This window comes from Gregarina niphandrodes, assembly GCF_000223845.1.
Source record: "Gregarina niphandrodes unplaced genomic scaffold scaffold00065, whole genome shotgun sequence".
Taxonomy (NCBI): Eukaryota; Apicomplexa; class Conoidasida; order Eugregarinorida; family Gregarinidae; genus Gregarina; species Gregarina niphandrodes.
Genome location: NW_011645831.1, coordinates 5050 through 27803, shown reverse-complemented (window position 1 = coordinate 27803; position 22754 = coordinate 5050). Strand labels below are relative to the sequence as shown.

Below are 22754 nucleotides of genomic sequence, written 5' to 3'. Positions count from 1 at the left end.
CCAGAAGTTAGAAGGGGTTATGACGACAAGTCGGTCCGTGCAAGCAAAAATTCGATCAGGGCGCTTTGGTATTTCTGTTTGAGTACGGAGAGCGGAAGGTAGGCCTTTTCGCCGTTGGTGTGATTTTCGATGAAGCCCCAGACATTGTCCCAGTTGGGAGGATCGGACAGCACGGGTGGCTCATTTTGAGCGTGAGGAGGGCCACTGATGTATTTGAGGGTGAACTGGTGTGCGGTGTAGGCTTCGGGACAGTACCACTCGACGGGAGTGCGAAGTTTGTCGAAGCAGCTCTCGACGATTTGCTGTACCGCGTTTACGGGGATTAGTTGTTCTCTAGTCGCGATTTCACTGGTCTTTGTTTCGGCGGCGGGGGTTGGTCGAGTCTGGCGCTTGGCGGCTTGCTTGGTCGCCGCCGTCCGTGCCCGTTTCCGGCGTTTGGACAAGGTCTTGGATAAAGCCTTGGGCATGGGAGTGATTAGCGGCTCCTCCTGTGAGGAGTCGGAGCTGATTTCGGACTCTGAAGAAGTCACATCCGACGATTCATACTCCAATTCCGTCTGCGCACGCACCCGCTTTCGGGCCCGGGTACCCGCAGTGCCCCGACCCGAGGATGCCACAGCGTCACTCGGTGTTTGACTCACCACCGCGGGCTCTCCAGAAGCCAGTGCGTTCGCCCACGATTTTGCCGCGGGCACCAGCACCGCAGAAGAAAACTGTGCAGGCAAACACATCTGACCCACATTAGCCGGCATGGCCCGAGGAGGCTCGTCGACTGCCTCCATGAGGGGAGAGTCTAAGTCTGCCCGTCGCTTGTTCCCTAAAGCATTCCGCTTCGAGACGTCATTTGGGTCCGAAGTGGCGTTCGACGTTGGGGCGGCATTCGATCTTGCGGCCGCATTCGACTCAGGGTCACTCAGAGTCAAGTCCACTGCCTCAATTCGCGCTGGCTCCTCACTCCCCGTCTCGTTAGACAGATTATTTCCGACGCCGGGAACCGAACTAGCGGGAGTAGTACTGTCGGCAGTAGGCTTATCCTTCAACACAGAGTCCTTTGCTTCTTCCAACTTTGATTCTAAGGGCTGAATCGGTTGGGACTCTGGAATGTCTTCGGAACGAGCTGGATTTTGAGATTCCCCCTCCGCCCGATTAACACTTGGATTCGGCTCATCTTCTTGCGTTCCATCTTCTTGGGTTTCATCTTCTTGCGTTCCAAAAAATATCCTATGGAAAGCCTTCTGAGTATCGCCTTGACTAGAGTCTAGTGCTTGGCTGTTCCCTGAATCTTGGCTGTGACCGGAGTCTTGGTGGGGGTGGTCCAAGTCCGCATTTTGGGTTTCTTTCCTGGCCTTTTCTGGGGCTTCTTGGCCAGTACTTTTCTGGGGACTGCCTTCTTCGAACCCTGGGTGTGAGTAAGACTGGTTCGAGGAAGGGGCGGTTGAAGGAGACACCTGGGCCGTGCTGCTGTGAGCTCCGTCATTATACGCGGCGCCGGACCCGGCCGTCGCGTCCGGTGTATCCGCTTGTCGTTCGGGGATCAAAGGGTTAGGGGCTGGAGGATGAGGGGTCTCCGCTGGAGCCTGAACAAGTTCATTTTCGGTTTGTGGGAATGCGGATTTTCCTGCCTTCGGTCTTACGCGCTTTTTGGCGGTGGCTTTGGTTGCCGCCTGAGCGCCGCCTCCTTCAAAGTTTTTGGGGGGCCCCCGTCTATGTTTCATGGCTCGTAATGATCGCAGTTCCTCCGCGACCGAATCCGGTAATGTTTCAACGGGCTCCCAGGTATCGTCGTCCTCACCGTATCCTGCCCAGCGCACTTGAACAAGCTCCTACGGAAAAATGGGAGTGGTTGTGAAGTTCTTACCTTGCCGCGTTTCTTGACTATTTTTATAAGCTTCTCAATCTCATAACTCTCTGGTTCTCGGGCCGCATGCTCACCCTCCCGGGAGGCCATCGTTATTTTAAATTCCTCGATCGGTCACCAGCCAGGGCTCAATGGATAGCCGATGGAACATAGCAACGTACCAGGGGGGCGATGAAGGACCGCAAAAATGGGCTGGATACTTATTTAACGTGGAGTCAACTATATTCGAGGGTAACGCACTCATCACCAGCCAAGAACTTCTCGACATGAACTTGTGAACATGAACTTATGAACATCATTTACCCGGGTTTCGTGGCCATAGGGAAAGTGGAGGCAACAACAGGGACCGGGCAAAACTTCTCCTGACCCACTGTAGGCTCCAGAAGCGGATTTAACCTGTATTTTGTCAATGAAAACGGGCGCACAATCAAAGCGCCCCAGATATACGAACCTTACTTTCTTATTGGATTCAAGTCCTCCTTTGCTGATATTCGTCTGTGGGACGACAGAAACACTTTGCAGTGAGTTTTCAGGTCTGCGTACACTGTTACAATTACAGATTTCAGTTAATTGCTGTGCTTGATGGATATTTCAAGGCCAAGATACCGCGAGCGAACTTTGAAGTCTCTGTCAAGAATAAAATAAACGTTAAAGGAAGCGACTATCTTAAAGGTGGGTAATAAATTATAGGGCGCACACACGCGTGCGCACCCGGACTGACGAGTATATTTTGTGCAGTTGGCTTGTCGCCGTATGCAGAGACATCTTTTCTGTATGTCAAGACCGCGAACTGGGATGATCTAACACAGGCTCGGAACAATATGCGGCAAACCATCCGCCGCAACCAGGAACGCGAGGGATCGGTGTTGAGGCAAACAAAGCAGGACGTGCGAGACGAAGTTTCGTCTTACGTGAAACGGTTAATCGATAGCGACACAACTTACTTAATCGACTCTATTTATGAGCATGACATCGACATCGCGACAGCGTACATGATCGATAGGGACATTCGGTGCGGAAAATGGTATATGATAGACAGCAATCCTGAGGATAAAGATTTTCCTATTATAAGCTCTGCTGGAGAATCCTGGAAATCAAAATTGCCTCTGTTAAGAATCCTGGCATGGGATATAGAAACGCATAAGGCGCCTTTGAAGTTTCCACAGGCGGAAATGTATGTGTCCCTTCGGCTCAATCCCTCCCGTTCTATGCCTTCCGTTCTGCAGTCTATCTACCCGTGTGTGTGTCCCCTAGTAAATAACCTAAATCTCCTGTTATTCCTGTCCTTTCATTTCAATGATGTTTTCTGATGCAGTGATCCGGTGATGTCTATCTCGTACTATACCAACCAGGGAGGTTATCTGTTGGTTAATCGACAGCATTTTTCGCGAGACATTGCCGACTTTACTTTCCAGTTCAAATCTGAGTTCAAGGTTTACAACTTCGATGAAGAAAAGACGCTCTTGAAATTCTTCCTGTGGCATGTTCAGTGTGTTTGCAACCCACACATCTTGGTCACCTACAACGGAGACAGCTTTGATTTCCCCTACGTCATGGAAAGATGCACAAGAAACGGCCTCTCGCTCAAGGATACTTGGGGCTTTCAATGTACAGAACTCCCCAATATGAAGACCCAATTCACCTCACCCATCATCCTACACATCGACTGCCTCAAGTGGGTGGAAAGAGACTCGTATCTACCCTGCGGATCCCGGGTAATCTTCATTCCTACTCCTAGTCTTATTCCTGTTCCTATGGCCCCCCTTCTAGATGCATTGCACCCTTGTCACTGAGCCGAATGCAACCTTCTCCCCAGCTCCTTCTTCATATTTGTGAACATGATGCTAGGGTTTGAAAGCTGTGGCTAGAGCCAAACTACGGTACGAGCCTCGAGAAGTCGACCCAGAGCTTATGGTTGAATACTGCTGGACCAAGTGAGTTCCGACTGTACCAATGTAGTGGACCTCTTACCCTTCTCTCTATCTCTATGACTGACTCTGATTCTTACATTATCCATGGTGTATCTCTTGCTGTCGTAGGCCCCAGATTATGGCGGAGTATTCTGTTTCTGACGCGTTGGCCACCTACAAGTTGTATACACAATACGTACATAACTTCACCCTGGCCTTGTCCAGTATAATTCCGTTGGTCGTAAGCTACATGAGGAATCTGGGTTGAAGACGAAAGGTTCACGCCCGCGGGTTGGACACACGACGGTTGCACACACGAGGGTTGAAAACACGAGGGTTGAACATCATGATGATTGCTCTACTAGCCTGACGATGTCTTACGTAAAGGTTCTGGTACGTTGTGTGAACATTTGTTAATGGCTGAGGCTTATCACCGGAACATTTTGATTCCGAACAAATCGGTTCAAGATGAGGAGAACTGGATGGACGAGAACACGCTGCTGTTTAGCGAGACGTATGTGGGCGGTCAGGTGGAGCAGTTGAGATCTGGCATTTATCGGCATGACATCCCTGAGCAGTTTGTGTTTGATTCTGCGATTGTGGATGAGTTGGTGGAGAACTTGGACTACACGTATGAGGTGTGGTTGAAGCACGAAGTGATGGATAGTTCGCGAGTGATCCTGGGTACGAATTGGGAGAGTGAGGTGAAGCGTAAGATCTGTGAGAGACTAATGAGTTACCGTCTTGCGCGCGATTTGAAAGTGGAGCCGTTGATTTACCACATGGACGTGGGAGCGATGTATCCAAATATCATATTAAGTCAGCGACTGCAGCCCTATAGCATAGTGGATGAGGAAACGGATTGCTTCCATTGTCCGTACTACAAGGAAAGAGCGCAGTGTCAACGGCAGCTAAAGTGGCGATGGAAGGCTGAGAAGTACAATCTGGATCGGGCTTTGGTACGGACAATCAATGATCAGCTGCGAGTAGAGCGGTTTCCCTTGGCCAAATTGAATGGCGAGGTCGTAATGACGACTTATACTGAGTTGCCTTTGCGGGAACGTCGCGAGATTCAGACGGCGAGATTGAAACAGGTGGCAGCAAAAACGAATAAGAACAAATTCAAGACCACTTTGGAGAAGAGTAAGACGAGCTTCGTCTGTCAAAGACAGAGTTCTTTCTACGTGGACACAGTGCGTGATTTTCGAGATCGAAGACTCGTGTATAAAAGACTTAAAAAAGTTGCTGAGAAAGAACTTAGCGAATGCTCCGTAGATCAGAAACAGGACAAGGAGGCAGCCGCAATCACCTACGACTCGCTTCAGCTCGCCCACAAGTGCATCCTCAACTCGTTTTATGGCTACGTCATGCGCAAGGGCGCGCGTTGGTACTCACTCGAAATGGCCGCTATCGTTACACACACTGGGGCCACCATCATCCAGATGGCGCGGGACATCTGTGCCGGCATCGGCATTCCCTTGGAACTCGACACCGACGGGGTCTGGACGCTCCTACCTAAAGGCTTTCCCGACACGTTCGAGATCGAAGTCCAGATTGCTCAAGAGGAAGACGGACATGTAGAGAACGCCTGTATGAAGAATGGACCCCCGGAAAACGGACAACCGGGGGGGCAGGGGGGTGAAATAGAGGGACGGGTGCGGACAGTGAGCAAGACATTCAAGTTCAGCTACCCATGCTGGATGTTGAACGCGATGGTGGAGAAGGCGTGGTTAAACGATCAATACCACACGTTCGACAGAGCGAGTCAAAAGTTCAAGTTGTCCAGTGAGAACTCGGTTTTTTTCGAGATCGACGGGCCGTACCGCGGTATGTTTCTGCCGGCGTCAGAGAAGGAAAATCAGCAGTTGAAAAAGCGGTACGCGGTGTACGATTTTGACGGAACTATCTGCGAGCTAAAAGGTTTCGAGCTGAAGCGTCGCGGCGATTTGGAGTTGTTAAAGATCTTTCAGGAGTCCGTTTTCCCTTCGTTCATTTTGGGCCATGACAAATCCGAGTGCTACCGCGGCGCGGGTGCGATTGCCGATAATTGGATGGCATTTGTGAGGACGAAGGGCCGCAAGTGCAGTGACTTTTCCACTGTATTGCGCTTGCTAGCGGAAAGTACCAACATGTCCCGACCGGCTTCGAAGGCCGGCGACTACAAGTCAATGGGAATCACAACTGCCTTCCGACTCACCGAGTGCTACAACGATGAAACGTACATCAACGATTCCGGAATCCGCTGCACTTATGTCATCCTCAAGTACCCCATCGGACTACCCCGAACCCACCGAGCAGCTCCCATCTCCATATTCTCCGCCGAACCGCAAACCCGAGACTACTGGCTCACCAAATGGGCCCAGTCCAACGACACGCTGTCCAACCTCCTCCAAAAGGGCAGCTCGACCAAAGGCGTTACCAAACTAGACGGGTCCGGACCAGCGGCTGTTGCGGCAGCTTGCGACGAGAGGTTGCGAGACCTCATCGACTGGGACTACTATGCCGAACGACTGCAAACGACGGTGCAAAAAATCGTCGTGATTCCCGCGCTCCAACAGAAGGTCGGGAACCCTTGCGTTGTACCGGCACCCGCTTGGTGCAACATCGCAGACCTCTCACGGCAGCTCAACCTTCGCGAATTCGTGATCAAGGGACAACGCAGTGCCCTTTCGCAGGGCAAAGACTCCTTCTCGAAACTTGGCATCCCCGAAAGGGACACCAACTGCGAGAAAGGCACGGACTGGGAAGTGGGCATCGACTGCGAGATGGGCACTGACTGGGCAAACGAGCAGTCGCCTGTCGAGCAGTCGGCTGTCGAACACTCGCCTGTCCATACCTCACCGAACGAAAACACGGTTCCGGCAAACACGGCGAGGACTCTAACTGGTGAACGCGGCGACAACCTGGACCAACTAGGTGCGAGGCCGTGGCAGCGGTGGAAGCACTGCTGGTCTTCTTTGGGGGTAGCCTCTTTGTGTTTGCGACGGCAGCCGGTCCTGAACCGCCAGGATCTCTTCGATAAGGGCACCTTCTGGCTGGAGGATATCGTGATTTCGATGGAGAATGAGCACCACGCGTTGGTCAGACATCCCGCAGTAAACACGCTGTACAAAGTTCCCATTGTGCTTAACCGTAAGGTATTGCTTCTGGGTGAGTTCCGACCGGTGCCCTCTCTTGGGGAAATAATCGATCGACGCGGTTCAGTAGCTACAGGAAGTCGACACGACGGTCGTGATTTTATGGGAGATCGCGACTCTGTCGGAGGTGGAGACTTTCCCCCTGCGGGCGGTTCAGGAGCGGGTCTTCGTCGACCGAGAAGAGGGAGCATTGGAGTTCAGGAGCACGGTTGTACTGTGGACGCTAGCCACTACTCAGTCGACGCACTGCCCACCAAGGTGAACATTTTGGGATTTAAGAAGCAACCGGACTTGGTCAGTGTACTGACGCGAAGTTATTCGTATAATCCCCGACTGGAAACAGCGTTGCTGGAAGAGCCGTGCGTAGCAGACTGTCGGGACCACGCCCGGGTAGCCGTCGACTTGGAACGAACAAAACGAAATTACTTGGACTTGCACTCCAGACTGGTCGAGCTAAGCTTGCGCCCTACCAATGACGGACGGTACTTGATCATCAACTCTAACAACCGTGTGGAATTCAAGGACCTCCACCATGAGCTCTCTTGGTTCTTCGATGCCTTCCTCACTGTCACTGGTGACCAGGGCTTCTGGATCTCCACCTCAATCGACAACACACGCAAACCGAGGATACTTACCATCATCACGGGACAAACGGAAAAGATGCCCCAAATGTTTCTACGTAAGACCCACCCTTGATACACACCATCGTGCACCACTCCTTCTCGTACACACACGTTGGACACACACATTGGGTACACACGTTACGATGTCGCCTTGTCTCAGAATCGCACATACACGCTGCGAGCAGTTTCTTTAAGGGTCGCCTTGAAGCAGTCTATCCTTCCGCGAATGTATACGGTGAGACGGGCACAACAATGGCACTACTTCCGGGATGAACACCTCCGGGTTACCCCCTCTGGGTCGACATTTACGTGCTGTGTGCAGTGGCTGTCAAGTCCGTGGGTGCGGCGTACGAGAACATGGAGGCGATGGTACGGGACGCGAGTGCGCGCCTGCGTACGGCGCGGAACCGATCGGTACTGCGGACGGTGTGTTTGTCTGAGTCGCTGCGGTGGGCGTTGTCTCCGGCAAGTTTGGACTGCGGCGTGCCCTGTCTGACTCAGGTCACCTACGTTGCAGACTACGAATCGCGCGATATTACCCTAGATCTTCACAAGTAAGCCCAGGAAGGACCGTGGTGGAATGCCCCACCTGGTGGTAGTAGTGCTACATCTGGGGGGTGCGGGGGGCTGATCAGTGCTGTGTTGTAGTCGGACTTTGAGCAAGTTTGCGGGATTGTATCAGCGGACTCTTCGACGGCTGAGTGGGCCGCTGAGCAGTCCATTGCGGACGGTGTTATCGGCGAGTACGAGTGACGGCGTGGCGAGTGAGTGTCGCGCGGTTCTGTGGCGGGAGTCTGTCTTCCCGCGGCATGTGGGCTCGCATTTGACCGAGGCGAGTCCGCTGTTGCCGAACTTTGACCGACTGGCCGACTTGGTATGCGGCGGTCTGTGGTTCAATTCCGAGCTCTGCAGAGACCACCTGCGGGCAACACTCAAACCTGTTAAAATGCTCGGCATCAGCCATGCCGGCGTGTACAGGTACCAGTGCGTCGCCATCCCGTTCCGCTGGAGCGGGCTCCTGCAATGTCTTCTGTGTTTAGGCGAACTGTCTTCCGAGGGCTTTTGCAAACGCGCAGGACTCAAGTCGGCCTCTCTCAGCAGCGTCTTCACCGCCAGCACTTTGACCTCGAGCACAATGGACAAAATAAGCAACACCTCCGACAAACTGGGGACCGTCGGTCTTCATGGCTCGGGTCTTCATGGCTCGGGTCTTCATGGCTCGGGCCTGCATGGCTCGGGCCTGCATGGCTCGGGTGTAGGGGTGTTGGGTTATGAGAGTCGCACCCTGGCCGTGCTTTCTGCGTTGCTGAATGAGAAAATGGAGGACTTGGCCTACGCAGATGGCGTCCTGCATTACCTGACCACTAGCCGAGAAGTACAGGAGGCATACGAGCAGCTGTGCTGCACCTGGTTGCCTCTGTGGCAGCGACGACTAGTGAATCAGTTAAGCGCGGCAGTCGGGCGCACGCGCCGCCAGCCGCGCATTTTGGAGTTGAACGACTCGGGTTTGCTCATTGAGATTCCGACACTAAAAGAAGACGACGCGATCCTCGCTGCCAAGGCACTGATCGGGCTGTGGAACAGAGAGTCAATGTCGAACAAGCTATTCAAAACGGACGCCTGCTCGGTTTTCAAGCACGGACTCATCCTCGACCCTTGCAACAAATGCTTCCTCAATAACGACGGAGAGATTGTCGTCTATGATCTGCCCATTTTGGAACAGTTCCCCGACCGACCGCGACGGATGCTTGAAGACCTTGTCATTCAGTTTCTCGAACTCCCTAAGTCGTGTCACTCCTCCCGCCGTGAGCGAGCTGCTGGCGTGGGCGAAGACGCAGAGCCGGATGCGACTCATAGTAGCCAAGCTGGATGGCATGAGTCGGATGCGGCCGCGACCCAAGCGGGCTGGTATGAATCTTTGAGTCACGCGCAGTTTGTCGAGCACATCACGGAATTCGTGGGGACGACGTGGTACCGGTTGGTGGACGAGTTTATGGCCAAGTTTGCGATGCCGCCGGTGGCTGAGGCGTTTCCAGCATGTGTACAAGATTCTGCCTCCACGCCGTGTTACTCGTTGGCTTTGGGGCTGCTGGAATGTCTGACAAGGAAGGACGAGTGTGCCTTCAACCGCCTGCCAGGAGACGAGGGGGAGACGACGCCTGCGGCCTTGTTCGAAGACTTGCTGGCCTCGCAGGCGCAGCGGCAGTTCGGCAGCGTCGTGGGCGTCGTCGTGACCAACGTACGGTGTGCCAGCTGCAACAGCCACATCAGCCAAACCGCGTCCTTCGAAGGCGTGCCCGTGTGCCCCCAATGTCTACACGCATTCAGCGACGCCGAAATCGAAAGCAAGCTGGTCCAATACTTCGAACTACTCTACGTCGCCCACTCCCTCCAACAACTCAAATGCAGCACGTGCCACAAAGTCGCCAGAGTCCGCTGCTCTAACTTCTGTCCAGTCTGCGGCGGCCAGTACACACACAACCAAAACCTTCCCGGACTACTCACCGCCGGAAAAATCTTGCTCGCATACGCCACCCAAAACGACTGGTCGTGGCTGGCCGCAGTCGTTGAACAGGCACTCAGCATGATCCTGTAACCACCTTCTGCAGGCGCCTCCGGATTGTTGACCGACCAGAAACGGAACGTCGAGAGAAGAGACTCATCGGGCCCGTTCCGGACCAGAACGGACATGGAGTCTCCAACACCGCATTCAATCAGTCACTGTTCGTAATAATCGTACCGACTGACCTTGAGGCAACTCTCTGGACCTCTGATGGAAAAAATTGGATCTGGAAAAAATTGGATCTGGTTCGGGCTCTGCGTTCGGACTGTGGCAGCTAGTGACTTCCGCTTTTTTACGCTGTTTCATCAGACGTGATTACTAGCAGTACACTAAAACACGTCTTATGGCAATGAGCACAATAACTGTATGGAGCCTCGATGAACGGTGTCATCCGGCAGTGCTCAGTCCTCGTGATCATCCCAGCGAGCACTCACACACCACCCGATTCCACCCAATTTATAAATTCAATCACATCATTTGGATGGCAGTACATCAGTGCAGGATCTTGGTCTATCCACATGTGATGCTTTGGAGCCAAAGTTCGGTAGCCTGGATTCTCGGTCTGGGACCGTGGAATTTCCCCTCGGTAAGCTGGTGTCTGTCTTCCCCGCATCTTCGGTTTCCAAGTAATAATGGGAGCCGACTGTGTAGAGGCAGCCGACTGTGTAGAGGGAGCCGACTGTGTAGAGGGAGCCGACTGTGTAGAGGAAGACGACTGTGTAGAGGAAGACGACTGTGTAGAGGAAGACGAAGCAATAAAGCATGCGCGAACGTAGCTGGTTTTGTGCGATCTTGATCCTGACCGCACCTCAATGAATTCGGGAATAGAAAGCTTCTGCCTGTGGCCAATAAGAAGGTCAGCGAGACGTTCTCGAGCATTTAAGGATGCCCTCATGTGATAATTGCATTTGCGAAAAGGTTCGCATTTAAGACATTCTAGAATCCAGTTGTTTGGGGCAGGTTTATATGTCAAATCCTTTACACAGAAGTCGATGAGACGGGGTATGGATACCTCAGCGTATTGTAGTATACAGCCCGTTAACCATGCAGAAGTCATAGTAGTAAAATTTGCACTTGAAAACATCGTAAGTACTTTATCCCGTAGTTGCTCACAAACAGTTCCAAACGCGGAGTTTATATATCTTTCTATAATGGTTCCTAGCTCTAAATAAGCGATACTACAGGCATCAACATCCGCCTCTTTCATTCCCTCCAATTTATTCCAATCTCCACCTAACAGTTTAGTCAGCTTTTCATTCACATCATGATCCGGAAATAAAACCGGCTCTTGGAATACTGCAAGCTTCGTCAAGAAACCCTGCGTCCGTCGGTAGACTCGCTCACTAGCCGCTTTCTCTCCGGAACAAGCCCCGCCGACTCTAGTGGACTGAGAAAGGACCCACTCCTCCGACCTCACCGGCGGACCGCCTGTCCCGGCTCCTAAACCCACGCTTTTCCGTATGCGCTTCTCCTCGGTACGTCCTAGCGTCGGTCGTGGGATCTGCCTCTTCTGTCGGGCTATTGCCGTGGCCACAAGAGGCACCGATGTTATGTTCCCTGTCTGTAGTTTTGCAAACTGGTTAGCAGTTACTTTCTCTGACAAATCGTTCACCAGGCATAACAAAAATTGCTTCCTGTCGAAACCTAAAACCCGGTCCCGGTAATTCCGAGGCAATAGGGGGCGGAGTCTCATGCACTCCAATTTCCACCGGTTATTATTTGGTACATATTGCAACGTATCGTTGCAAAAGTCAATCACCTTTCTTACTGGGACACCTGAACGTCGAAGAAGACAGCCCGCTACCCAATTGCTGTGGGTAGTGCTCCACGTCCCAATCTCCAGCCACTGACACACAGTCCCTCTTGCGGCATCTGACACGTCACCAAAGGGGGCAGCTATGAACATAGAAATGATCGTAGCAAGTTCCACATAGATGAGTTCACACTCCCACAAGTCGGACGTAGTTACCTCTTTCAAGGCCTTCCACTCATCTGGTGACAACAGCCCACCCAATCTCGCACGAGCGACCTGTTGGTTCTCAAATATATTCAGGCTGAGCGCGAGATAGGTCAGATACTGATACGAACTCAAATACACCGATTGGCCGTCTTTTTTACCGGGGACCTCCCCAACACCGGGGACCTCCACTTGCGAAACGCCAACTTCCTGTACCGGGCACTCTTTGGTGTCCATCGGATCACCACGCAGCTGCTCTTGACCGAGCCCTGACGGAGACCCGAGCAGCTGCAAACCACCGTCGACAGCTAACAATCCCTGAACAATAAACCAACGTCCGTTTGAAGCAGAGTTTGAGGGCTTCATTCTTCCCAACAGGCGCCTGTTCCTCTGACAATGTACAAGTTTTTTTAGAGCAAAAAGAAAGGCGCGCCAATTGAGGGAACAGGAACTCGCTGTTTAGCAGGAAGACCTACTAGAAAGGCTCTGTCTGGGGCAAGCTTAGACCGGTGTCCTGTGTCAGCACACGACAGCACGAATGGCAGAGGCGGACCAATGGGTTCACACGCTTTCACCAGCAAAATATGAAGGACACCTTTGGCTGTGAGGATACCTTTAGCAGGAAGGACGCAGCAAAACAGACCCAGGCATCAACCGTCTGGCGGCCTACGTCTACCCCTACCGGGCGGGGGTTTTCTTGTCCCCAATTGAATTCGTTGTGTCGTCCCTAACATCAATGTGGGGAACCACAACACTTGGTAGACCGTTCCGGTCGTTGGGGTCTAACATCACGTGAGCCACTGCTCAGGTCGTCCACCATCTTTTGACGTACCGACCGGAGTGGCTCCTGGTCGTTCTACAGCTCTGGAGGATTCCGAGAAGTGATAAGAAGGCGATTAGGGTTCCGGTACCATCGAGTCTTTTTCTCATTGTCCATGTTTGCCAGTGTTTGGAATAACTATTGGTTGTTCTCAACAAATTAATCCCCCCTTGGCAAGTGCCCAACGGACCCTTACTGTTTATCTCCCTTTTTCGGGTCCGCTGTTGCGGCTTTAGTGCCATAACCTACTTCTATCATGTCTCTTAACCTTGTTTGGACTTTGTCTGTCCGCGTGCTGCTACCCTCAAACGCCCATCCAAAAAAAGTTATAATATATTTTCGGGACGAGAAAGACTATCACGCGAACCTAAGGGAGTTTTCGTTACTCTCTTATTGTTTTTATAGCCCGCGCAAAAAGTGCGCGACAAACACGCGCACACAAAAAGATTTGCCCTTGGTCCTGCATTCGATCTCTCGGAGCTTCCGATGACGACCACACAATCATGGTAGGACACCGCGCCTCAGTACGGTGTAATAGGGGACCCGGGGCGCGAGAAGGTCTATTAAGCTTGTCCTGACTCCACCCAATGAAGAAAATCTGTTAAGTCATCCGGGTGGCAATACATAAACGGATCGTCTGGTCGCGTGCCGGCGGGAGGCTCCGGGCCATGCCGCCCCTTCAGCTGTACGCCCTCTCTTGGCTGCTGGTCCTCTATTGGCTGTTGCTCCTTTCTTCGCTGTTGGCCATTTCTTCGCTGGCCATTTCTTCGCTGCTCTCCTTTTCCTGGCCGCTGACCTTCTATTGGCTGTTGACCCTCTCTTGGCTGTTGGTCCTCTATTGACTGTTGGCCTTCTGTTGGCTGTCGCCCCTTTCTTCGCCGTTGGCCCTCTTTTGGTTGTCGCCCCCTCTTTCTCTTTTGGCTGGCGATGGTTTCTAGTTCGTCGCTCATGGCGTTTCGTTCACGATGGAAGAGTTCAACGAACTTGCTGATGGTCACCTTGCATTGGTAGCTGGAGAGGAGAGCGGCAAGGTAGTTGGCGGGCTCTCGTTTCTTCTTTCCTGCACGGGTGCGTCTGGTGTAATCCCAGTAGGTCTCAGGCCTGGCACGGAGGCAGTCTAGTAGGAAGCGAGTCGAGGGTATGTACCGCAGGTCTTCGGTGCAGAAGGTAATTAGCTGGGATTGCGGTACCTGTGCGTACTGGAGGATACACCCCGTGATCCAGCCGTGTACCAACGACAACGGCGGCAAAATCCGCCCCTCGCCAGTCGTCATGGCCGCCGCAACGACCGCGACATCGAATTTGGAGACGGTCCCGAAGGCGTCGCGAATGTACTTGTCGATTATCGTACCCAATTCCACGTAAGCCGGGCTGCAGGCCGTCAAGTCCTTCGCCTCCATATCCTCCAACTGCTCCCAGTTGTCTCCCAACAATGCCGACACCTTTTTGGCCGCGTTGGATAACAAGTCCCTCCGCTGAGCCGCAAACACTCGGAAACGCCCCTGCGCCCGCCGAAACGACTTGCCCCGCTTCTGCTCCCGTACCCATGTGTCCGGTCTCAACGGCGATCGCAGCACCCCTCGATTGTTATCCGCCCCGTTTACATCAGCCTTCGGCTCCGCCCTCGGTTCCGAGCTCTCTGCGGGGCCCCCTGATAAGCTAGTGAGCGGGCTGCCCGGCTGCGGGAGTGGCCGAAACGGTTGCGAAAGTGGCTCTTCTTCTATCGGTTCCAAGCGTGCCTGTTTTTCCGACCGTTCGTCTGATCCTTTGTCCTTGGACCGTTGATTCTTGGACGGTTGATCCTTAGAGTACGGGAGTGGCGGCTTTTTTGTCGAGCGGCGGAATTCAAGTTGAGCAAAATCCGCGATGGTCAGCGGGTCAGACAACGTATCCTCGTAGTCGCGTTCGAGCTGCAGGATCAGTTCGCGCACTGCCTGTTCGGTATGCGGCCATGGGCACCGATGGCAGCGTGAGGACCGGTCCGTGAGGCACTCGAGCGACCAGGGTTTTCTGGGCGTGTAGTGCAGAGTCCGGACGCAGAACTCCAGCAACTTTCGCAGCTGGACATCGGCGCGTCTTAGAAGGCAGCCGGTAACCCAATGGTCGTATTGTCGCTTCCAGCGCTTCACATTCAGCGCGCTACACAGCGCCGACCGAGCGTTTATGGTCCCGAAAGGACACTGCACAAACCTCGAAATCACTGCACCCACTTCCACATACTTAAGCACACACACCCGCAAATCTGCCTCCGTCACCAACCTCACCCTCTCCCACTCCTCTGTAGTTAGCAAGGCCCTCATACTTTCCGGGACCTCCCCCACCGCCTTGTAGATAGGTGAAGTGTCCGCGCCGACCGTCGACAAACCGGTAAAACGTTTCTTTCCGCCTTCCAACGACCTAATCGCCGGCAACGACCTAATCTCCGGCAACGACCTAACCTCGGACGCAGCCTCGGACCGCGGTGGCGCAACTTCCGGCCACATCTCAGCCTCGGGCAGGTGCGTAGTCGTCTCCGCTTCTGCTTCTCCAGAGTGCCAGACCCAACCTCCGCCCGACAACAGCCGACCCCAGCAAACCGCTCCGGACATCGAAGCCCCCTGCGTACGCATTTACTCACGCAGAATAATTAACCCTCTTCAACATCTATGCTACCCGCAACGCAGCGAGACACCTGGCGAATTGGCTAGCGCGACTGGGTGCGTGTGCGAGGTTGAACGACACGCATATTAACGGTCCCGGATATTGTGACCATTATGGTACGGCGGTTTCATGACCTCGAAGAGTAGAAAGACTGCAATTAAGATGAAAAACAAGATAAAGCTGCGCCCGCCGGTCATGACCTTCCGGTCGTGGCCTTCTGGTCGTGGCCTTCTGGTTTCGGGTCGTGGTAACACCAGGACCGCCGTCATGGTTTGGACGCAGGCGGTTTGCTGCCGGTGACGGTGCCGCTTTTGGCGACGTTCGCTTGCGGTGAGAGTTGAAGACTGGTTTTGAGGGTGGCTGCCTTCACGGCCTTTTTAACAATGTCATCTAAAGCACCTTTCTTGGCCGCGGGAGCTGGGTCAGCCGTGTTTTTGTTTTCTAAACGTTTGCTCATCTGGACGCGGGCCATGGCGGCTTTCTTGGCCTCGATTCGCTTGGGCTGTTCGGCCTTCGGTTTTTTATCCTCACCAGCTCTCTTATCGTCACCGGCCCTCTTGAGCAGTTTGTCTTTTTTATCGTCGCCGCCTTTCTTATCGTCTCGACTGCGGAGTTTGGGCAATTCGAAGTGCGTGTTGTCCGACGGTTTGGTGGGCGAGAGATTGCGTTTCTTCAACTTTGGCAGGTCCAGCTTGCCGTGTGTCTTGTCCACCCCCTTATCTACTCCCTTGTCGTGTCCCTTATCAACAAATCCTCGGTCGCCGGTGCCAAACACTTTTCTTTCACCAGAGCCGCGTTTGATCTGGCCGCCGCCCGAATCCTTGCCCCTGCCCTTACCCACACCGACGGAGCCCTTCTTGTCGCCGGTGGTAAGGGCAGCGCCGAGACCTCGAGCGCCCTTGAGGGGCTCCTTGGCACCGTCCTTCTTGGCCCCCGGTTTCGGCGCCCCCAACTTAGGCGGCTCTCCCGCCTTGGTAGGCTCTCCCGCCTTGGGAGGCTCGCCCGCCTTGGGAGGCTCTTTGCCCTTGGGCGCCGGCTTCAGCGTGCGCGACTCTTTGCTGGCAGGGTCCGCCTTGGCAGGGGCAGCGTTAGTCGCCGCCTTCTTGGCTTCCTTCTGCTTGAGTTTCAGCGAAGCGCGCTCGGCCGCCTCCTCCGGGGGCTTCTCCGGCTCGGTCTTGGGTGCCGGCGGGGAGCTCGCGGCCGCCGCCTCCTTGTCGCGCTTCTTGCGCTTCTTGCGGTGCTCCTTTTCAGGCGGTGCCATCACGGCCTGCGGCGGCATCATCACAGCCGGGTAGAACGGGTAGGGCGTCGGCTGACCGTCAGGCCCCGCTACGGCCTGGCCCATGGGTTGGCCCGTAACTGGGTTAATTAGCGCGGCACTAGGTGGGACACCGAGGGGGGACATTAACGCGTCATCGATGCCTTCCGTTTTGCCAGAAACGAGCCGAATGTCGTTCTTGATTCGCTGCCGTATCTTGGCCTTGATCTCTGTAAGTTTCTGTCGTTTGGCCTGGTCGTACTCCTGCAATAAATCCTCGGTGTCGCTGTCGAGGTCTACACCACCGGTCTTGGCGCCTCGGCGACTGACCTTGTTCTTGCCGCCCCAGCTCTGGCCGGCGAGTTGCATGAACTCAGGGTCGGGGAAGGAGATGCCGAGGAGGTGCGAGCGGCAGAGTTCGTCGACCAAATCTTTGTGGAAGGTCTCGAGTAGGCGCAAAGCATGGGGGTTGACTTGTGAGTGAAACAACATCGGATGGATACGTCGCAACGCGTAGAGCATCTTGTGGTGCCTTAACACCTCCTCGCGCTGCAACTCCGCCTCCGTCAGGTCAGCATCTGGACCCTCGGGTGGCGGCGCAAACAACAGACCACGGCATAACGCCAAGACGCCTGCCAGGTCACTTACCCCCGACGCGCGATTGCTGTACCGCTCGTCCTCCAACAAGTACGGACCAAACTCCTCGTGCAGCCGATCCAACATCTGATCCGCTTTCAACTTCACTGCCGCCAGGTACTCCTGCTCGTTCTTCATCACGTGCGACAACGCAGTCTCCGCCTGTTTAACGTTTTGCGCCGCGTGTGCACACGGCCCCATCATACTCGGAGGCTCGAACCCAAACACCGGCGGCGGTGGAGGAGGAGGCGGAAGTTCAAACGCCGAGGCTGAGAATGGCGCCGGCGCCGACTCCCCTCGTGGCGTCTTCGAACGACCCCGTGCAGAACGCAACGCCGACGACAAGTTGTCGAACTCGCGCCACTCTCGCCTCTCCGTCTCTCGCCGCTCCGTGTCCCGTCGCTCCGTGTCCCGTCGGTCCGCGTCCCGCCGACCGTCGTCTCGGAAGTCGAGCGGCAGCTTCATTTCGCGTCGGGGCCCTCCCAATCCTGCACCGGGCCGGTGACCCCTCCCTCCGCGTCCGGTAGCCCCCTCTTCCGTGAAACGGGCGTGATGCCTATCCTTGTTCATTCTCTATGCACCTGCACCCCCCCCCCCCCTCGATGCCAAGCTGAAATACCCTTCAAGGCCGAGAGCTCGTCACTGAGAGCTCTTCATCACTGAGAGCTCTTCATCACTGAGAGCTCTTCATCACTGAGAGCTCTTCATCACTGAGAACTCTTCATCGCTGAGAGCTCTTCATCACTGAGAGCTCTTCATCACTGAGAGCTCTTCATCGTGGAATAGTTGTCTTCACGCATTTGACTTAACCCGCGGAATGCTCTGCTTCCTGCAGCATGTGATGTATATAGTTGAGATGATGAAGCTTGCGGCCGCAGTGTGGATCCCCGGTGAGGACCACCTCGATCAAACGTAGAAGCAGTGAATGGTAACCGCTCGTTCCGTTCGGCTGACTAGTAATTATATTTCTGAGGAGAATATTCATTGTTATTGGCTTATATTGAGTTGAGGTTTTGGCAACTTTCTTCCCGGTCTGCGTTATGGCGATCAACTCCGGAATCCTAATTCCGGACGTAGAATCGCAGAATCGATAGCTTTCAGCCTCGTCATAGAGGTACAAGCTGTAGTCCAATTCCTTTAGCGACACCTCCGGCGCCCTCCACCAATATTTTTCATAAGAACCTGGGTTTGTTGTTAGATTGCTTATCGACAAGAAGGATCTAAGCAGCAAGCACACACGTTCGACACATATTTTTTGGCCTATGTCAGCACTACAAATCCTGCAGATGGCCTCTTTCGTTTCATAAGTAATCAAGGCGGGTTCGGCGTTGACCTTCTTTAATTCATTAGCACCCCCGTCACCCGTCTTCATTGCAACGTCGCCCTCTGGTTGCCTGCTGTTCTCCTTCCAGATACGGCCCCCTGGTAGACAGTCTCGACCCGAGTCTTGTACCCGCTCCGAGTCTTGTACCCGCTCCGAGTCTTGTAACCGCTCCGAGTCTTGTACCCGCTCCGAGTCTTGTACTGAGCCTTGCTCCGTGTCTTGTGCCATGCCTTGCCTCAAGCCTTGCCGGGTAGATGAATGGCAATTCTGAGGGTGCTCTTCGAGGGGGATGTTTTTTACGAAGTCTAGCGAACCTTTCAGCTCTTTAATTGTGAGTTGCGTTATAAGATTAATGAGGATGTGTACACTAATCAGCTCGGCCTTTATATGAGGTTGTCCTTGCTCTGATACATTGTTTATTAACGGATGTCGGAATCGATCCCTCCAAACGTCTTCAGCAAGCAGTCTGATAAGAGTATTTAGGGTCTCCGTCAGGTCTTGGAAATGGGGGTCAACCTGATGGAGGTGCAGAAGACGTCTGTAGCCCAGCAGCGGCGCAGCCACTGCCTCTAAGAATTGCAGGTAAGGTTCCTTGCGCAAAAGTTCGCCATCCGTCGTAACTCGGCCTACGAACAAGACGTGGGTCATCAACGCTGCCGCCAACGACCGTAAAAGGAAGCAAAGGCATCGCCACTTTTGCTTCTCTCTTGCATGTACCGGGAGCTCATGTTTGACCCTTCCGCACCCTCGTCCAGAACTCCAGTCCCATGCTCGACAACCACAGGCCCCGATCATGCGTCTTATCCAACCAACCAAGGGAGACCCTTTCGTCAAACTGGAGGAGTCTTTCACCAAGTCTTCCGCATTCGCCAACCTTGTCTCCGACACGTTCGATACATGTCGCGACCGCTTCTTCTCCAAATCGTAGCCACCCTCAGTGCCGACCATTCTCTCTTTGTCCACCCTACCGTCTCCCCCTTCCAGTCGTGTTCCCCCTTCCAGTCGTGTTCCTCCTTCCAGTCGTGTTCCTCCTTCCAGTCGTGTTCCTCCTTCCAGTCGTTTTCCTCCTTCCAGTCTTGACCCGGGCGGAGGTTCAGACGTCTTCCTTTCGGGTGGTAAGGGGCTAGCGGCGGGGCTCTTCGGTCGGGTTATTGCAGGTAAGCAAAAGAGACCGAAGGAGGGGACGGCGTTACAGAGTTCCCCGAAGAGGCAGCACATCAGCTCCAGGGTGGGGTCTGCAAATCTGGAGTCTTCTTCATGTTTTGCGTCTTCAAACCTGGGCCGGTCCTCAAGTCGTGCGGCATGTCGGTCGGCGAGCGCGTCTCGTATGATGTTGATCATGTGATTAGCGAAGTCATGATACACCTTGAGGTGCTCTTCAGAGACGTAACCTTGCGACTGGTGGTAGGAGTATTTTAGCGACTTCAATTCCTTCAGCTTCACATGTAGCGCAATGAACAATGACGGCGGCACGTGACACACGACACCGAACTGACACAGACGCGCCATCGCCTTGTCCAACACCACATGCGGGTCGCCGAGACCCTCCGACTCAAACCACACCATCCGGGGATTCACGTTCCGACCCTCCGCCACACGCTTCAAACGACAACTCACAGGCGTCGCAAGACTCCGCTTCCCATCAAAACGCCGCACGAAGTTCTGCACCCCCACCTCAGAACTACGGTGCCTCAACTCCAGCAAATCCGTCTCCATACGAAACCAACACACACCTGACCAAACACACAGACCGAACAGCCCGTTTGATCAGTGCAAAAAAAACGCGGTACTAACATAACTCAACCCTAGTCGTGACCCACTGGACCCTGGCCCTGAGAGCTGGGTGACAGCTCATGATTCTCAACAAGCTCCGCCAAATAACCGTCCGGGCGACTGAGACGGGTAGCGACTGAGACGGGTAGCGACTGAGACGGGTGATTATCATAATAACGCATTATTCAATTTGGATTTACGAAATTTGGGATCAAGTACTACTAGTCAAGAACTGACCTAGTTAGGGGAATTACTGCGCTGAAGTTGAGAACAGCTAGGTTGAATTTGAGATTGAGCTAACTCGTTCAATGGCCGGCACAGGTGACTTCGCAATGGGTGCGGTCTTGCAAGTGAGTGGCACCTGCGAAATAAAGTTCATCAACTCTACCGTGCATATAAGCCATGGTGGTCCGGCTACGGACACCGTAGTGGCGAAACCGACGGGTAATAAGGGAACGGATGAGTCTGCTGTGGCTGCGACTGAGCTGGCGGCTAAGTCTGCGGTCGTAGCTGAGTCTGAGATCATGGCTGGAGCCAATAAGGAAGATTCTATTGCGAGTGAGTTGGAGGTGGCTGTGTTGTGCTTCCATGGGTTTGGCCACATCGCCCCGTCCTTGCACTTGAGTGAGCGTTTGTGCCAGTTGCACAAGGGTTGTTCGGTGACTCTCTTTGGTGTCGTGAGTTCGACGCAACAGTTGGGTGCGATCAAAAACTTGATTGCAGAGAACCCACGAGTTCGTGTATACGCGATTGTCGCACAGGATGACGAGGACTCCTTTTCCATTTACGCTCAGGACGTGAAGAACGGTCGCTGGGTCGCCAGGGTGAAGAAATTTTACGACTCGGGGTTGATGGACCTCCGAGCGGTAATCGTTGACTCCACGGGATGCCACTCCGCAGGGAGTCCAGCATGCGAATCCGACGGGAAACCCCCCGGAGAGGAAAAAAATCCCGTAGACAAAAGTTCCTGGGCGGCAGTCGTCATTACAACCCCAATCAGAAGACCGAAGGTGGTCGTACCAGACATGTTCGTCGGTTACGATACAGAAGTCGCACGTCATTTCGGTATCCCGAGTTGGCAGTTCCACGCTAGCAGTCTGGCTTTTGTGAGCGTAGCCGACCCGCATGCGGAAACGACCATTCCCGGTGTTGGCGTAGTGGAGCCAATTGAGACGAGCCCGGCACACGTCGACAAGTTTAAGGGGCTCTTGGACGCGGAGAACCTCGCTAGACGATACCGTGAAGGCATTCTGGTCAATGATGTCGCTGATTGGTGGCCTCACGAGGCCGTGGAGATGGCGAGACAAAGAGTCACTCGCGCCGAAGACGGCCGCAACTGGCAGGTACTGTGTGTAGGACCGCTGTACAAGTGCAGGGAACAGGCCGCTCAGCAACTGGGTAGGATTCAAACTACCGAACCGAATCATAGTGTTGAACCGAGACAGGCTACTCAGACGAATCCGGCTGTCGCCAACACGCCGAATCAAACCTTGCCGCGTCAGAGCACACCCAATGGAACGACCACGCTGGAACAGAGCACACCGGATCAAACGGAACAGACAGAGCTGAGTGGGGGGGCGAAGACCGAGCTTTCTGCTCAAGAGAATAAGGAGGTGCGCAACCACTTCGACTCACAGCGGGGATGTAGATGTGATTCTCAGACTCAGACGGACGAGGATCTTGGGGACTTGACCCCCGAGGAGAGTCCGGCGAGCGCGGACACGGCTGAAGCGTGGCTGAATAAACAACGACCGAGATCTGTAATCTTCGTTTCCATGGGTAGTCAATTCGACCTTCGGGCCGCTGACCTCTTGGAGCTTGCGAGCGCTCTAGAGGAAATGAATGTGCCTGTACTTTGGGCTCTAAGATTGCCGAAACAGAACAACATCATGGTAACCGCATTGAAGTCTGAAGATGCTCAGAAGATGTCTGAAGATGCTCAGAAGATGTCTGAAGATGCTCACAAGTCTGGAGACATTGAGAGCTGGCTTCCTGAAAATTATATTAACCGTAATTGCGGAAAAATAAAGATTATCTCATGGGTGGATCAAGTTGCGGTGTTGAAGCATAAGGCCGTTAGAGTATTCCTGTCACACTCAGGATGGAATGGAACCTTGGAGGCAATGTCATCATTTGAGGGCCCAATTGTGTGTTTGCCGCTAGGTGCGGAACAGGCGATGAATGCGAAGATTCAAGAAGAATATTTCAAGAACGGATTGAGGGTATGGCAGAATGGAAGAACCTGCTCATTGAAG

At 53.9% G+C, this 22754-nt stretch overlaps 7 protein-coding genes across 7 annotated transcripts; 2 read left to right on the top strand and 5 right to left on the bottom strand.

Moving 5' to 3' along the window:
- Positions 1-17: 17 nt before the first annotated feature.
- On the bottom strand, positions 18-1948 carry GNI_177490 (chromo domain protein; the record flags this gene model as incomplete). Its single annotated transcript, XM_011135142.1, has 2 exons — positions 18-1823; positions 1859-1948. 2 exons carry the CDS (start codon positions 1946-1948, stop codon positions 18-20), a joined length of 1896 nt encoding a protein of 631 aa, XP_011133444.1.
- A 731-nt stretch (positions 1949-2679) lies between these two features.
- On the top strand, positions 2680-10124 carry GNI_177480 (DNA polymerase; the record flags this gene model as incomplete). Its single annotated transcript, XM_011135141.1, has 8 exons — positions 2680-3032; positions 3174-3573; positions 3707-3792; positions 3898-4009; positions 4134-7584; positions 7851-8082; positions 8177-8402; positions 8805-10124. The coding sequence occupies 8 exons, from the start codon at positions 2680-2682 to the stop codon at positions 10122-10124; spliced, it is 6180 nt and encodes a 2059-aa protein (XP_011133443.1).
- Positions 10125-10521: 397 nt separating this feature from the next.
- GNI_177470 (hypothetical protein) lies at positions 10522-12285 on the bottom strand (the record flags this gene model as incomplete). The annotated part of the gene is made up of 1 exon (XM_011135140.1): positions 10522-12285. One exon carries the CDS (start codon positions 12283-12285, stop codon positions 10522-10524), a length of 1764 nt encoding a protein of 587 aa, XP_011133442.1.
- A 1146-nt stretch (positions 12286-13431) lies between these two features.
- GNI_177460 (hypothetical protein) lies at positions 13432-15456 on the bottom strand (the record flags this gene model as incomplete). The annotated part of the gene is made up of 1 exon (XM_011135139.1): positions 13432-15456. The coding sequence occupies one exon, from the start codon at positions 15454-15456 to the stop codon at positions 13432-13434; it is 2025 nt and encodes a 674-aa protein (XP_011133441.1).
- Positions 15457-15773: 317 nt separating this feature from the next.
- Positions 15774-17867, bottom strand: GNI_177450 (hypothetical protein; the record flags this gene model as incomplete). Its single annotated transcript, XM_011135138.1, has 1 exon — positions 15774-17867. One exon carries the CDS (start codon positions 17865-17867, stop codon positions 15774-15776), a length of 2094 nt encoding a protein of 697 aa, XP_011133440.1.
- Positions 17868-18207: 340 nt separating this feature from the next.
- GNI_177440 (hypothetical protein) lies at positions 18208-20442 on the bottom strand (the record flags this gene model as incomplete). The annotated part of the gene is made up of 1 exon (XM_011135137.1): positions 18208-20442. The coding sequence occupies one exon, from the start codon at positions 20440-20442 to the stop codon at positions 18208-18210; it is 2235 nt and encodes a 744-aa protein (XP_011133439.1).
- A 365-nt stretch (positions 20443-20807) lies between these two features.
- GNI_177430 (UDP-glucosyltransferase) lies at positions 20808-22721 on the top strand (the record flags this gene model as incomplete). Its single annotated transcript, XM_011135136.1, has 1 exon — positions 20808-22721. A coding segment is annotated over one exon (1914 nt), but the record flags the coding sequence as incomplete, so codon positions are not given.
- Positions 22722-22754: the final 33 nt, after the last annotated feature.